The following is a 17,009-nucleotide window of genomic DNA, read 5'->3' on the forward strand; positions in this document are numbered from 1 at the left end:
ACATGTCAGAAACAAGGCAAATCAAGGTGCTTCACACATTTCATCCTAAGCATCATGACAAAGGGAAAAAGAGACTTTAAAAAAGGACAGTATAATAAGTGGGGTCTATGTTATAGCCATGAGAAAACTTTTGTGATTTGGTGCTATATAAAAAAAAGGTTGATTGATTGATACAAAATAATGAATTAGGAAATGTCTTAAACACCTGTGGTGTTGGTTTCCAGTTGATAGATATTATTTATTTGTGTGTGTACTTAACACTTCAGGCCACCCCTGCAGAGTTCAGTGGCCCAGTTCAGCCACCCCAGTCTGAAAAGTCTGGCTCCTGTTTGGCTTCAAGTCAGAGAAGCTTCACTTTTCCACATCAGATGCCCTTAAACAACCAAACAAGACCACTGTGTTGGTTCAGTATGAATACTGATGAGGCACAAAAAAGGTACCTGGCATATTAGTGTCATCTTCTCACCTGTCCCTGTAGTTACACGCCCCCTCTAACAAAACCTCATATCAGAGGTCTGAAATTGGTGTAATTCTGACACCATTCCTTTTCTTGTCACAGAGATCACAATCTTCCCTCTATTTTTGACAACGTCTCATCTTCAACCCGAACACCTTCTGTGATACCAACACATAAAAAAAAAGTACACTGACACGGGGAGGTCAGGGCACACTCTCACTGTCGACTGATGGATCTACACCACCAAATCAAAGTTCACACTTCAGCAGCATGACAGGAGCAATGTAACACCACACACAGGTCAAAGTAGAGTCCATCTTTTCTTGGAACATCCACCTGTCAGAGTGAGATACACACTCTTCATTAAGGACTGTACGGCCTATTGGAGAAACAATGTAAGATTTCTTCAGGTGCTTTAATGAACACACACACACATACCGTATCACACACACACACACACACGCGGGCTCTAACTAACCATTATGGCCAACAGGAGAAGAGGCTTTGATTTGTATGTTGTTCTCACAGATCAAAGGCAACGTCTTCACATGGACAGAGTAGCCTTTGAGTAGGGGGCTATTGAGTTTCATGAGCGAGGACACACACAGTTAACTTCTAATTAGAGAGATGGCCCCGCGCAGAAGAGCCCTCTGATCAAAAGCCTGCTGCCAAGATGGCCGGCATCGCAATCATTTAAATTTGCGAGACATGTTTGACCATCAAAGGTGCCGTTGTAAAAGGCTTCTCTCGCTCAAGACACTCGGGAGACAAAAGGCGTTGCTCGTGACGACTTAGAATAACAATACGAAGCAAATGTTGAGGCGAGGAAGAACGCTTTGTTTAAAGGTGTGTGGGGGGAGATATGTTGTGAATGATTAAACAAAGAGGCTCTTAAAGGTGCTTTGAAGAAGTTGTACAGTACTTGAATTATTAATCTGGGGAAAAACAACATATATTCATGTAGGTACGTTAAAGGAAACGCGTGATATATTGTGTAATTAAATAGTCACTCAGACAGTTTCAGTGCACAGTTATAGAGTCATTAGAGTGGTGAAGGAAGATTTTTGCAGTCCCCCTTTAAGAACAAACAACACTTACAAGAAATCCCTGAATTAAATAGTTCATCAAGAAGAAAACACCTGCTCAATCGATTGTGAGTTATTACTTTGTGTCATGCTCCTGATTCATGAATAAGCTTATTTTCTACATCTCTTAAGTGCAAAAAGACCGAAATCGATGTTTGGCTCAAATGTATTCTCCCACTGCAATGAGATCAACCTTTGGAGCCTTACAAGTCCTTCATTCATGTCATAACTGTGTCATTTTTTATATCCCATAGTCATTAGCTATAACATATGGGGAAAGCCCAGCCATCTGTGCAATTCCAGCTGTCGCATGAATATCACTTTTAGATCGCCCTCTTTGAAAGTGAGAACAATCATACCCAGTGAGAACACTAAAGCTGACATAATTACTCTAAGCGGATACTGCTTTTGTTCATCTTGAGCCTATTTCTGTGTTCGTCGTGTTCGTTAAATGCTTTTGGAGTTTAACTCTTAAGAGCTTGAGAAATCATCCGAGGTTGTTTTCTCACAAAGCCACCAGGAGATGGCGACATCCTCACCTTTTCATGCTGTCACTGCTGCTGGCTACGTGCATGAGTGTTCTCTGTTTCTACCTGACCCCTTGAAGACTTAATACACGTCAGACTACTTTCTATCTTTACCCTGCCTCTGTTTTAATAAAACATCGCCCGTGGAGACGCACAGTCATGACAGTACAGGACGAACAGCAGGGTAAAGGCATCACTTTAGGGGAAACTGCTCTTTGTCTTCAGCAGGCATATAAAATACTTTGATTACTCTGAAGTGTTTCAGTGGAAGTATTCGAGCGCTTAAATGGCACTGACATTTGCCATGAGCCATTTGATCCCTACAGTATACACAGCTGAGGTACTTCAAACTCCTCTCAGTTCATCTCAACAGCTAGAATGGATGCTCCTGGCACAGACTAACACATTGCATGCAAGTGTGTAATGCAGGGGTCTACTCATATATAACGTGTTTATCTGACTGCTGTGTTAGGAATAGCAGCTCACAGCTATGCACACATATTTAACAGAAACGTTTTCAAAAGATGTGCAAAGAGGGCAGAAAATTCATTGTAACAGTCAAGGACAGCATGGAGATGTCCTTGAGATCATAATGCTCTGACCCTTGAGACTACAAGTGAAAAGAAATGACAAAAGAATGTAATTAGTCCATAGATAATATTGTTTAAATAAAGCAGTGTTCAGCAGGGAGCATGCAATATGACTGTCAAACACCATGGTGCACTTACACAGTAGTAGCATTATATAACACAAATAAGTGTCACATGGTGTTTGCAAAGAGTCTCCCCTATTTCCTCAACATATTGATATTAACATATTCATTCTAGACATTGGACAGTAGATAGAGTCAGACACTGGGAAGAGAGAGAGAGAGAGCGGGGAATGACATGTGGGAAAGGAGCCACAGGTTGGATTCGAACCCTGGCTACCCGCCTTGAAGACTAAGCCTCTGTACATTGGGCATGCGTGCTAACCGCTAGGCTACCGGCACCCCATATGCTCCCATTGTTCCTTGACGAAAAGGAGGAATTTAAGTATAGGCCAAGAAAATGAAATTATAAACAATCACTTAGTTTTTTCCTTTTTTTTTTGTCTTTAAACTATATATTTTCAGTCACAGAAAAAAAATGTATCTAATAAAACAGCATGTTGTATGAAAAAATGTAGACCCTATCCTTATATATTTGGAACAGCAGCAGTATTTGAATCCTGGAGTTGTGTTGGGTGGTCCCTGCTTTGATGTATTTCCAAGCACTTAAAGAATGATTACCTATCTCAAGAAGAGTGGTGGTGGAAAAAAATAAGGACATGTGGGAATCTGATTGAAGGCAAAAAAGTCCGGACAGGTACATGTTATTTGAAAAGAGGGAGGATATTAAAAACAGATTGCAAGTGAAAATCAAGAGGGAAGTGGGGTGACAGTGCAGCAGGCAGAAACAGCAGGAGAACAGAAGATTTCAATTGGAAGCGGCAGTGTTATTAGGAACAATCTTACCCTTGCAGTGCTTTTTCTCCGAACCAGTCTCCTTTCCCGAGGCTGCGCAGATAGACAGGCTCTCCATTGGGCAAGTCTTCCCTGGTCACATTAACCTGGAAAAAAAAAAACAGAAGGAGGAGAGTTGAAAAAAAAAAAAAATTAAGAGCAGTGTGACAGGTTGGTGAGATGCTTTAAACGTGAAGAAAACATTAGATTTATAAATCTTTCCAAACAGAAAATGACGTATATAGAGGAGAGGTGCCCTGTGTGAGGCATCACTCTGTTAGGATCTAGGAAGCGCGGCTGACCACTTCATTAGCCAGATGACATGTGAGTGATGGGACTGTGCTGTGCGGCTACACTTTACAAATCAAGCAATGGCACTTATGAAGATCATATAGGAAATGGATTAAGACGGCCCTTTCACAGAATGAAGGATCTTGTCTTAATCCAATAGTCAGTGCTGCACAGGTGTAGCAGCGTATCCTGCACACTGTAATGCTGCCTGCACTTGAGTGACAGCATGAGGATTCTGATCTGATCATGTGAGAGCAGAAAAAAACAGTGAAGAGAAGAAGCAGCAGAGAGACTTTAAGATGTTCAGAAAAATGGAGACCAAAGGGCACATTGTGCATGTGTTGTGAGACGGCCAAATTGGCGGAATGTCCTCTAGACGGAGTGCGCCGTCTGTGGTCTGGATGGAGACAAAGTGAGAGAAGTGGAAACAGCCAAGCAGAAAGCAATGTTAAGGTCAGGAGTGTTGTGTGCGTTTATTTTCATGTCTCGTGAGTGGGTTTGTTATGTGATGTACTGTATGTGTGCCGACCTTGCGAAGTTGGTTGTATCTGTTTGGGGGGTCAAAGGAGAGTAAAGTTAAAGCACAGTAGAAGACATGAGGCATCTTCATCCTTTACAATGACATGTACAACACAGTACATCCTGAACATGTGGACTGCCAGGAAATGTGGTTGGGAATGTTTAGCTATATCAATCAATCAACTTTTATTTGTATAGCGTCAACTCATAACAAGTGTTATCTCGAGACACTTTACAAGAAGCAGGTAAAATACCTTACTCTTTGTCTGTTAACATTACAAAAGAGCGGGTAAAAAGACCTTACTCATTGTTATGTTACAAAAAGCAGGTAAAAGACCTTACTTATTGCTATGTTACAAAGATCCGGCCTATCCATCATGAGCACTTTAGCAAAGCAGCAAAAGTTACAGTGGTAAGAAAAAACTGCCTTATTAAAAGGCAGAAATCTTCGGCCGGATCCCCGGCTCATGACGAAACAGTCTTCACAGGCCTAGACTGCTCCGGGCTTGGAAAGGGATAGGGGGAGAGATGGGATAAGATGCAGGAAGAGGGACAGAGAGCAAGGGGGTGGGGGGAGGTAGACCGTCCATCAGCAATCCGGTGGGGAGGGGAGGGGGTGTGGGGGGGTTGTTCTGGCAGGCCGTCAACTATATTCACACATGTACAAAAATTCTCCAAATTTGCCAATTTTTGAGCTGCATGTGTGAATTCAAATCGCGATATTTTTCACCTTGACTTTACTTGACACCAAGTACAATGTCCACATTAAGCCGGGTCGAGCTGATGTGTGAACGTAGCATGTACTATTTAAGAAAATTCATCGTAGGCGGACAGAGATGAAGACGTTCATAGCGCCAACCAGTGAGTGACTCACTCGTGGTACAAGTAATATATGAGCTCCATACTCTTTTCCATTTGAGAGGGCGTTTTTTCTCCACTCTCTCTTTACTATGAATCATTTAATTCCATTGATGTATCATCAATAAAATGGCAAAACTATCGAAGCACTTGGACTCTGTCTTGTCTTGCGTCCTGAGTCACCTCCTCTCCCCATCCAACAGGGAAACTTTCACGCAGTGAGGGACATGTGTCTTGCAATATTCAGGAGTTCATGTGTGAAAACAGCTTTTCTCCCACCTATTGGGATTCTATGGCTGAATTTTTAATTACCATCAAACTTGTCTCACATTGGACATCTCCAATAAGCCGTGGTAAGCCTTTTGTGGTTCAACAAATACTCTTCAACTGGGAATTGGGTTGAATTACCGTATATGGAAGAGAGGGCTAGTGGAGGATGGAGAGGGAAGCATAGACCTGAACTTGGTGTGGAAGAAGGAACAGAAAGAGGATGAAAAATCAAAGATGATGAGCATGGAAAAATGAAGAGGAACAGTAGCAATAGCAGAAATCCCATAAAAGTCACTTCAACAGTGTTGCTATTGGACAGGACAGCGTGACATCTGTGCTCAGAGAGAAACGTGTCGATGACAGAAAGATGAAATAAAAGTGACTCCATTCCCCTTTCTAGGAGCTCCTATTGCTGCTGTGAGAGAGGATGAAAGAGACCAGGCATCTGTCTCTCCTTCTCCTCCAGATCAAGATTGATAAAAGCCAACTTTCACCCAAAACGCCACCAGTTTGCTTTAAAGATCCATGCCGCAGTTATTATTTTGGTGTTAGGCTAGATTCTTTTTTCTCACCTTTCCTTTACTGATGATGAAGAAGGTGTCTCCTCTGGCTCCCTGTCTGATGATGTACTCTCCGTCTTCATAATGCGTCTGTTGAGAGAGAGGATCAAAGAAAAGGCATGTTACTCAGGCCCAGTGAGGTGCTTTTGTCTCCTTTCTCCGATTCACCAGAGACTAACAGGTGAAACTCAGAGGGAGGAAGGAAGGCTGAATCGGGTGCAGTGAGATAATTCCAATTAAATTGGGGTTTTTTTGGTGTTAAAACCATAGACTGGCAAGTTATCCTGGGTGTTTCATTTCCTTCCACCCACTACTTTCTTGGATATGCCCTGTGACCTTGAATATGAATAAGCAGGTGAGGAAAATAAGTGAATAAATGAATGCTACTGCATCAAATCTAAAGGCAAATCACAGCTATGGGGAAAGCCAAAATGAATACAGAATATCTATCCATCAATCCATTTTCTATACCATGTAATCCTGTTGAGAGTCTTGGGTGCTGGAGCCTATCCAAGCATCCAGACTGGTCACTGGTCTAACACAATCCTAACACTAGTAGATAGAAAGGAACACTGTCACACACACAGTCACGCTCTGTGTGGAGAGTAACCTTCATGGATTCGATTATTCCAAGGACAGTTTCTTTAAAGGTATAGAGAAGTGATGTACAGGATGACATAACTAAATGTGATGAAACCTTGGCCTGACAGAGAGAAACAAAACCATTATGTTTTATATATGTTATGCATCATCTACAGAACTACAGCACAGAAAGCACCAGAATAACACTGGCAAACCCTGAGAGGAGCAACAGGCTAATGTCAGAATCAGATTTTATTTTTTATTTTGGCATGATGTGTTTGGTCTCCATTCATGATGTTGGGTTCTTGTGTTGCTCGAGTTCTTATAATGATTGGGTTGAGCATGTTGGTTGGGTTATGTTTGATCTTTTGGTTCTTATGAGGTTCTGGTTATTTTAGCGTTGACTGGATTCTTTTGTTTTATTCTTTTACATGTTTTTCTTTTCTTGTATGCTGTTGTGGTGAAGACTAAAAGGCATCAGTTCTCATTTGTCCCTGCTGCTCTTTCTTTGTTAAATAGCAGTTTAATTTAAATTCCTTGCACTTTCACTTTCACATTCACATCTGGATGCTGCAGCATCTCTGCTGGGCTTTCATGTTTTATGTAAATTATGTATGCACCTAATGTTAGTTGGATTATTTCTTAGTGTTGTCTATGTATTGTACGTTTCCGACTGCAAACAAATTTCCCTGTGGGGACAATAAAGATACATTTGACCTTTGACCTCAAAGCACTTTTTAGACCCTTGCATTTTAAGGTTCTTTAAAAATAAATACATCATTATTTTAATTACCTATGCAATTAATGACTCAGGCTTTATATTTCTCTCAATATAAATGCACAGAAACAAACAAACATGCAGCCTTATGCAAGGACAACAAGCTCATCAGAGTAAACTTAACATCTGACTACTCCTACAGTTAAAAATATACATTTGAAGTATTAATAAATGTAGTATATAAAAACAAAAACAAGAACCATTAGAGTAGCATTTTTAGACAGTAAGTAGTGTAATGGTGAAGAATGCAAATGGTGCTGAATAAAATATGACCATGTAAATTATGTAATAGGTGGCTTTATATACATTATATAGATGAATATTAAAGTATGTACTTTACTGGCAGCATATATATGAGTGTGTTGATAATGATGAAATCTGGCTCTATTTTAACGATGTAAATAAATTAAAACAATAACATGATGTGAGCCTATAGAGACAAACTCTCGTGTGTGTTGTTGCTTTCCGTGTTCAGAGCTCTGTGCCTATCAGGGGACATGTGATGTTGGCACAGGATGTGTCAGGCTGTGATGGATCTGCAGTGATGTTTCCTGCCACCTTTCCTGACTCTGGACGTATATACCTCCTGATTGGAAAGCAGGTTGGCTCTAAGTCAATCTTTTTTGCATTCCTGAAGATCTGTTTCAATGTGTTTCTGTCCTGATAGGTGTCTGACCCAAACCAGAAACGGATGTTATGCGTATGTCCAAATAACAGGATATATCCCTTTACTTGCAAAATACACAATAAGCTGCATCCAAGATCACAATTCTTGACTGAAAACAGAGCTCAGCAATTCTTGTCAGATCTTAAGATGATTTTTGCGCTGCATTTGCCAGCGTTTTATTCCCACGCCATTTCACCCAGGAAAGGTGCCCGTGTGTGTCTGATTCATATCTTGCTGTGCGTGACTCAAAAGCAAAGCTTCTTGTTAACAGAAGGTTGCAGTTATGGCGTTTAATTTTGGGTTTATTTATTATATTATTCTCTTCAAGCATGCCTTCAAGGAGAGGAAAACAGAAAGAAAAAAAGAAAAAAGCTAGATTGATTAAATCAAAATTCAATTGTGGACCAAAATGATCCATTATAGTAGAGGACGGGAACCAGGACAACATGATGGATTTGACCATTATTTGACCCTGCACTACCATCCTGAAGAACCTCTCAGGGAAAATGCTAATTATGTATATATATATATATATATATATGTATATGTATATATATATGTATATATATATATATATATGTGTATATATATATATGTATATATATATATATATATATGTATATATATATATGTATATATATATATATATGTATATATATATATATATATATATATATATAAAAAGGATGAACCTTGAGCTGGCAAAGTCAAATAACACCCACTACGGATTGTTTATAGTGGTGCCAGCAAATAAATCTCTTAAAGCAAATGTTATGAGGTTTTAATTACGTTAGCACTTGTTGATTAATTGCCACTTGATTCATCTATGAAGCTGTTGATACAAATTCAATCAACTTTTGAACACTAATATGTTATTCAGCCAACAGTGCAAACACATTAATCAGAGTACAGGAATATCTGAAATGTCATGCAAAAACATCTCAATTTCATTTTGTTAACACTTTACTATTGTATGTGTTGTGTCAGCTCAAATATCAAGTTGGGGCGTTAAGCCTAAATCATTAACTCATTAATTTAATTGCTAGCAAAGGAGTTTGCCCCCTTCAACGGGCTCTGGATAAACAGGATTAAATCAAAGGGATGTGAAGGACATTTGATAAAACTGTCGGTCACTGCAGTTGAACCATATAGCAGCACACAAGGTGCATTTAAAATGCTGGCAACATACATAAAGCTGTGTCTGAACCAAAAGGCGAAGGTCTGCACCAATACACCCAAGATCTTCATATTCAGACATTTGTCAAACTACTTTCTGTCAGCTTGCATTCCTCACAGTTCTCAGACTTCCCACTTACACTGTTGAGACTGTTTTGCTGTAGGTGGCAAAACAGCTGCCTCCTTCTTTCTTTACTCAGTTGTCCTTGGACATAGTGTTTGTTATGTGTATGCCCATGTCCATATATTTCCTTTACTTGGTCCTCATGTCTGTCAGTGTCTCAGCAGACAGAACTGAATTGCTTCCCTTGAGTAGCATTGTTAGTTTTGATACCGTACTGATTATTCGATTATCAGTTTTAACTTTGCCCAAATTGTTCTTTACTTATAATACAAAAAGGCAAACTCGTTTTTTGTTGTGATGCCAGGTAAACTGCAACACCTGGATTTTTTATTTAGCTAATTATATGCTATCTTGGGTCAAAAGTGGGTCTGTTGGTTTTTGTTTCCAGGTTTCTGAAAATTGATTTGACCAAATGAACTTTAAGGTCTGATACCTTACAATGAGTTGCAAAAATCTCTTCTTAAATTAGGCTACAGTGTAACACAAATGTATGCTAGCAGTTAAAACAGGAATCCAGTTGGCTGGATAACTTGATTGTGAAGAGTGTGTCTTCATGAATGTCGGATAAAAAATATACAGCCAAGTCACTCACAACATTGAAAATATAAAAACACGTTAAAATAAGTCTACAGTTCTTCAAAACGAGTTTTCAACTACCCTCAATACAATCAAGCACGTAACTGACATTTGTTTCAGTATGTGACAGTACCACAACCGTCCTTAGCAAACTGTAACTTAGCTAGCTTACACTAGTAATAATATATAGCATTGAAATGATTTTAATTTGAAGTATTAAGGCGGAAAACGTAAAATGTTGTAATAAGCAGGTGAGCTTATGTTAGATCGAAAGCTATCTAGAACACAGTATGAAATGTATCTCCACCAAAATAGGGAGGGAAAATATTTCACCAACAGGAGCACGTTAGCTTTCGTAATGTTAGCTTAACGATGGCTACAAAACATGGATAGTCACTGCTAGCTTTGGCTGCTAGTTAAGAGTGAAGATTTCTTTAAAGATATCTTATAAAGATATTCCTGTATGTTCAGGGTTAGTGCAAATTTCTGTTTTTTCTGTCCATGTTGCCTGGTCTATCCATGTTTAATGCATCACTTAAAGTGCAGGCTGTAAATGTTGATCTGAGCCAATTAAATCACTCTTTTTTTTTTTGGCTGTTTTTGCAGGCTATGTACTCCCACCCTAAATCAGCTTAAGCATCATATGGTCAATCCATCCCCCAGGGTAAGACTGGAACGTATTTATCTTTGGTTTATAAATAGTTACATATTGAATGTGCGCAACGTTTTTTTTTAAATAAGGAAAAGGCCATATTTGGATGTGACTGAAAAGATTGAAAGCCTCAATGTTGGCAGCATACATAAGTGTAAATGAGAATGTGTTTTGCATAACTAAATTATAGTGGTGAAAACATCCAATAAAGTGATGTGCAGAATGATAGAAAATATGATTTTTGAGACACATCTCAAATTGCACTCAGGGCGTGAAGAGCACATCCTGCAAGACTGCACATTTTAGTCTATTTGTAACAAATTGCATTTCACAACTGCCTTCCATTTGGCAGTTCTTGTCGGTTGTAGCGTTTAATATTTTTTGAATGTATTTTTTCTGCCCCCCAGGCAGCCATTGGCTTCTATTCATTTACAGATACTGACTGAAACTGGCCTGAGTTTTGTCACCCATCACAGTAAACACTGACTCTCACTTATTATACAATTGTAACTCTAAAAGATATTGCTCATTTAAAAAAAAAAAAACAACGTAAGTATTAACAAGAGAAAAAAAAGGCATTGGATGGATTACAATGTGCCTCAGCTTGTTTAAATTGTTTGACCCAGGCTGCGAAATCTGAATGGCATCTGGCAACAGTATGATGAATTACAGAACAAGCTAATGAAATTAACTGTTAGTAGGTGGCCCATTTAGTTGAACATCCCCTCATTGATCACATTCTGAACAGCAAAACTAGCAGGAAAATCCCAACTCTTCACCCCGCCCTGCCAAAAAAAAAGTCAATCTACATTATTATTATTCATTATCTGATATTTACCTTTATTACTTTTCTGGCTAACTTCTCACATTGCAACAGAAGAACGTGAACATAAGGAAATGTATTTAGACATGTGCGGCAAAGTCATGTGCTGCCAAAGTCAAAGGCACTTACCTCCTCAAGGACATCGGCAAGCTTGCTCAGAATGTCTTCCTGCAGGTCGTGAAATGTGGGTACGCTGCAGGAAGAACAAAAAGAAAAGGTTTTTAAATAGAAGAATATATAGGTGGTACATACTGTACATTTATTGCTGATTAGGTCTTTCGTGGTTTTCAGATGAGCGACGTAGCATTCAGTTCACTTCAACTGATGAATACCTGAAAAGAATGACAAATATATAGTCAACAGGAAATACACGAAGAATCAATGAAGGGCCAAGGGAGCTGGCTTTTATACTCTAATACAGTATGGGAACATACTTTCAGCATAATCTGGGCACTCTGTCTAGTAACACAGCAGGGCATGAGATCCTAAGGTTGAATACACCAGTATAACGCTCTGTTATTTGTTTCCCTTTGCTTCCCGGCAGCCTCAATGAACACTATCAGCCTGTAATCAAGCTTTCTAAATAAAACCACTCCAATGTTTATCAAGGAGAGAAAATAACCCGTGTTGGTGAACAAAGCACTTATCTACCCGTAACATCTCTCTCTCCTTCTTTGCTTCCCCCCCCCCCCCCCCCCATTTTCCATGCTTTATTACAGTAATCTGAACCATCTAGTCTGGTGGGCCCCCAAACCAGGCCACTGTTCTGATTATCCTTGTGCTGTTGCTTCCTCAACAGAGGCACTAACTAATCAGCAAGGCAGTGAACGGGTGACCCCACTCTACATGAAACATATGGACTTCCAATCCCTCAAGCTGTGAAGCTGTTGACACAAATAAAAAGTGTCATTTAAAGTAAATGTCCAACTCAACAGCTTAACTCTGTTATATCACTGAAATAAATCATTCTAGAGCCAACAGGGAAGTGCCCTTTTAGCTCAGTGTGAATGAAAGTGAAGCATGAGGTCACTTTTGATCATTCCTATGGTGGTATTAAAATTACTCAGAAAAACAAGAACCTCTTTGATGAAGGGTTTTTGTAATGCTTCCCCATGCTCATCACATGCTTTATTTTTGCAAATCATTGGGCAAATGTCCTTCTATTTGCTGCCTTACAGCTACACTTTCATCCAAAGTTAAAAGGGTTCAGTAATGGCACACCAACATTCAAATATCAATGTTACATCAATATACATTCTCAGGGTAATGTTTTTTTAGCTCATTAGATGCTGCCCTTGCCGTTCTCCTTTTAGAGTTATCTGTTTAAGTGATTTATAAAACGTGAAGAATAAGCTAATAAAATTCTTCATAAGCACACTCGCTCCCCAGCTGTAATACAATGTGGGATTTTTCAGTCAATTTTTAATCTGTTTTTCCTCCTCCACAACTTGTGAGAGCAAATACATCATTTCACAGCAGTTAAAGAGTGGGTTGAAGAATCCTCTCAGGGCCCAGCATGTGTTTGTTCTTACATTTTCAGTACAGCTCTTTTATTAGATCTGCTTTTAGGAAATAAAACAGCAACATCATTATCTACATCTCGTGAATTCAAAAAATGTTGCTATAAAATCTCAGATTCCCTCCCTCCCTGGATACCCTTTTATAAACCAAACACACAAGGCAAGCCCAAACCAAGCAATATGTTCATCAATTAAATATTTACTTATCTGTTGGACTGTTATGCATGAGTGGCTGAGAGGCAAGAGATGGTATAAAGCACATGCTCTTACACTCTATAAAGACATAGCAGGTGCTTTGTGTTTGTTTTAGTTAAGGTTGTTACCAAAATAGCTTCAGTCTATGATTTGAAAGTAGACTCAAGAGTGCTTTTTTTCTGGTCGGAAATATAGATGTTTCTAGTATTTTATGAATGAATGTCTTCCTTTATGGGGTACTGTAGCTAAGCTAGGGTTGAAGTGGTGTTATTGTGACTGATGTGATGATGGCAGACTGTTATACACTGCAGAAAGATTGTCCTGGGAGGAGAAATGACAGTATTGTATTCATGGTTAAACATTTGGAATGGAGCTATGGCTATTTTATCCTAGCCTGCTTTTGCGACAGTCCACGATAAGTAGCAAAGGGAGAAGAGGGTATTGGTCAAGTGCAGGAAAAAGGGGCGTGTTTACTCTTTACTGTTGAACTGTTCATTGCCTGATCCAATAACTATCAATTGTGCTCCCTCAAAAGCCACGGCCCCTCACTTACATGCACAAGCGCCGTTGCTCCAGAAGCGACCTCTCAGCTCATTGCTTTCATTGTGTACAAACTAAGTTGTCTCATGTCTAATTCAGCGGTAAGTTAACACTAAACTTTAGCATAATACATTATTAAAACACTTTAAAAAAACTTCTCACAACGGCCAACGACAAACACACACGTGCTTTGAGTACTGCACACAAGCAGTAGAGAACGAGCAGGGAGACAGGGAGGCATGATTGGTTCATCAGATTGGCACCTTGTGCAGACATTGGTCGAATTTTTTACAGGTTTAAACCTGCTACGGATGACAGATTTTCTTCGTTCCTTTTTCAGAGCAAATAAATTATTAATTTCTGTCAGGACCTGAAGACAATTTCAACCAAAATCTCAAAAAGTGTATGTGGAGAAAATGACCAACCCTGCCTTTAAAGTGAGCCTGTGGTAATATATAACAATATCCCATCAGCCCCCCTTCTTTGAAGTTCTGAACATTTGTAACAAAGATGCAAGATATGAAAAAGTTTATTATTGGCTTGATGAAGACAGAAAACAGAGTGCTACCTAGATAAGGGGCAACAGTGATTTTAATGCATCGTGATCAACCCCCGCTGCTCTCCCTCTGTCTTTTGATGAGTCTGTCTTTTATTCCAACCTGCATGCTGGCTGAAAGAGAGGAGTGTGCCGTTCTTTCAAGTGATAATAGACTTATTTTTAGAGCAGCGGTTACGGTGTAGGGGCTTTGACACAGAGATGGACATTAAAGAAGCGTGATATCATTTTAGGTTTTGAAGGATAGAAGGCAACTCTAGTTGTGCAACAGAAAATGATGATGGGTTATGTCATTAATCGGGAAAAATGAGTAGTGAGGAATGTTCTGAGAAGCGGCTCCCACATATTCTCCTGAATTCATTGTGTTAATTCATTCATTGCATTTCAGATCAAAGCTCTATTCATGCCCATTTGTCTGCCATTGTGGGACAACCCCTCCCCCAGATTCTCCTCACCTTTTCAGAAACTCCATATACTCTGTGTGCTTGATGAGACCCGTCCTCATCATGATGGTCTGAAAACATTGTCGGTCGATGGCCCACAGCTTGACGTTTGTTAAAGCTAGAAAGAAAGAAACACAGACACAGTGTCATGACAGACGGTTTTTACCCTCGGGCAAAAGGAATAATAAAGCAGAACGTTAACGCATAATACATGACCTGCAGCAAATGAATGCTTAATGTATGTACAGTATGAATATAGGGAGTATCATAGGCTCTTTAAATGACTTGAACTTAATATGCAAGAAGAATCATATGAAGTCTCAAGTGAGTTAATTTGAAGCAAAAGCCTTTTTGAAATCTCTGTTCAAATAGCACATGGGGGTAATAAGTGTTTTTTCTCCATAGCTGCTGTTCAGGTCTGCAGAGCAAATAGGAGGTATTCTGGACAATTACTCTTTACTCTGCGGCTGGAGTTAATTGGTATTTTTGAATACCTTGCATGGATGGCCTGCTTCAAGTCATGCTACAGCATTGTAATTGGTTTAAGGTCAGGAAACTGACTATGCAAACATTTTTTCTTTATTATTTCAAGCCTCTGAGTTACCTATTGCACTCAGTGTCAGAGACACGTATTCAACATGTGTGACAAAAGTTATGCCAGGTTTCAAATCACAACCAGCTACCCTGATATTTTTCAGTGCAATTTCCAGCAACAATTTTGAAATGAATTGTTCCTTCAACGATTGCCATCTGCGCTTGCCCTGAGGCACCAACTGCAAGCCATCATGCTCTCTCTATGCATGCATTGGATGGAGGTTAATGTGATGGTATGCAGAACTATTTTCAATTTGATTGCACTATTTTCTGCAGAATATACCCAGGCCTTCAAAAAGCAGGAACAGTAGAAATCTCCTGTTAAATATGTCTTCATACTGTACGCCTGGCTGTTGACTGATGTTAGCCAGGGTCTTTCTGAAATTCTCTCTCTTGCAAATGTTTCGTCTTGAGCATCAGCAGCTCATTCTCCAAGGTCCTCTGTAGTCAATCTGAATGTGTTTCTCCTCCACAGATCTCAGCTGTGAAGAGCAGAGTCTGTTCGAGTCAGGCCGTGTGGGCTTTCGTGATAACAATAGGCGTCTAACCGATTGATGAATTTTGTTACACATTTCACTCATAACCATTGATCCATTGGGTTGTTAGGGCAGCAACTTCATAACAAAAAATGTGAAAGCACATTAAATCCACTATCTTAGCAAAAGTCACTCACAGAATTCAAGCCCCCTCTTTAAGAGTTGATCGTAATAATATCAAAATAACTATGGGGCTTCTCAAATTGCCAGTGTCATTGTCTATCAGAAAGGCTATTATTTCATTTCAGTGTTTCAATTTGCCAGTAAAACAGCCTTTGAGGATTTATAAGTGTGAAGAGGGAGAGAATTCTCAATCTGACCTAAAAACAAATCTTGTGATCCCCGGGGAGCCCAGGCTGTCGCCACAAAGACGTGAAGTGATATTAAAAGAAATTAATCAGTTATCTACTTGGAACTTTGTCTGAGTGTGTTTGTCTGCTGCTAGAGCTGTTTCTATTGGCTCCTCCATGTGTGACACTGCTTCACAGACTTTTAAAGATATAATCGAGTTTTCTCCATAACAGCGTGGTGTTTATTGATTTATAAACTATTTTTCAATCTCCTCAGAAGTCACAAGTGGTGGAGCCGGCTCAGCTACATAGAACAAGACTCCAGAAGCACAGGGAAAGTTTGTAGACTGCTGGGCCTGCACTTTAATTCACTAACATCTCACCATCTACACTTAACAAATCTGATGCCCGGTTACTCACAAACAAAGCAGTCCAGCTTTTCCCCCATGGGATAGTAAAAGCTACAAAAGTAAAAGTTACTTGTTTTCTTACAAATATAAGTGATTTATTTACGGCTGCATGAGCATGCATACACAAAAATGCACACACCTGCTAACACAAAAATAATCCAATCTCGGGGTATTTTAAATAAATACAAGCAGCTCATGAGTAAGTGGAGCCACTCCTGCAGACACTACAAATCTTGCACTGCAGACTAAGAGGCAGCATTTTAAAATAGGTCTAAACCACAGGAGAAATGCCCTCGTTACACAGCCTGACACTGTTTTTAGTACAAGACACACAGAATGACATCAGAATGGATACAGAGGCAGATTTATGGATGTACAGATATGTAAACATCTTTTACAACATAGAGCAACAGATCCCTGATGTGCATACACATGTATTTTTTTAAATATAAACACACTCACGAACATGCATTCTTATTGTCTGACACACTGAGTGA

General features: G+C 39.5%; 2 protein-coding genes across 3 annotated transcripts in view; both read right to left on the bottom strand.

Moving 5' to 3' along the window:
- The window catches only part of gtpbp2a (GTP binding protein 2a), a 432,981-nt gene extending 429,979 nt beyond the window's left edge, over positions 1 to 3,002 (bottom strand). Inside the window, exon 1 of the mRNA XM_061039904.1 lies at positions 2,990 to 3,002. The gene's annotated coding sequence lies outside the window, so the exon portion shown is untranslated. The remainder of the gene's footprint in view (positions 1 to 2,989) is intronic.
- Positions 1 to 17,009, bottom strand: part of LOC132975393 (cGMP-dependent protein kinase 1) — an 86,158-nt gene that overhangs the window by 18,369 nt on the left and 50,780 nt on the right. For both annotated transcript variants that reach the window (XM_061039903.1, XM_061039902.1), the window contains exons 4-7: positions 14,695 to 14,800; positions 11,558 to 11,621; positions 6,063 to 6,140; positions 3,565 to 3,659 (exon numbers count right to left, since the gene is read on the bottom strand). In XM_061039903.1, the coding sequence (XP_060895886.1) occupies positions 3,565 to 3,659; positions 6,063 to 6,140; positions 11,558 to 11,621; positions 14,695 to 14,800 (343 nt within the window). The remainder of the gene's footprint in view (positions 1 to 3,564; positions 3,660 to 6,062; positions 6,141 to 11,557; positions 11,622 to 14,694; positions 14,801 to 17,009) is intronic.

The sequence above is a fragment of the Labrus mixtus genome, chromosome 6, assembly GCF_963584025.1.
Source record: "Labrus mixtus chromosome 6, fLabMix1.1, whole genome shotgun sequence".
Taxonomy (NCBI): Eukaryota; Metazoa; Chordata; class Actinopteri; order Labriformes; family Labridae; genus Labrus; species Labrus mixtus.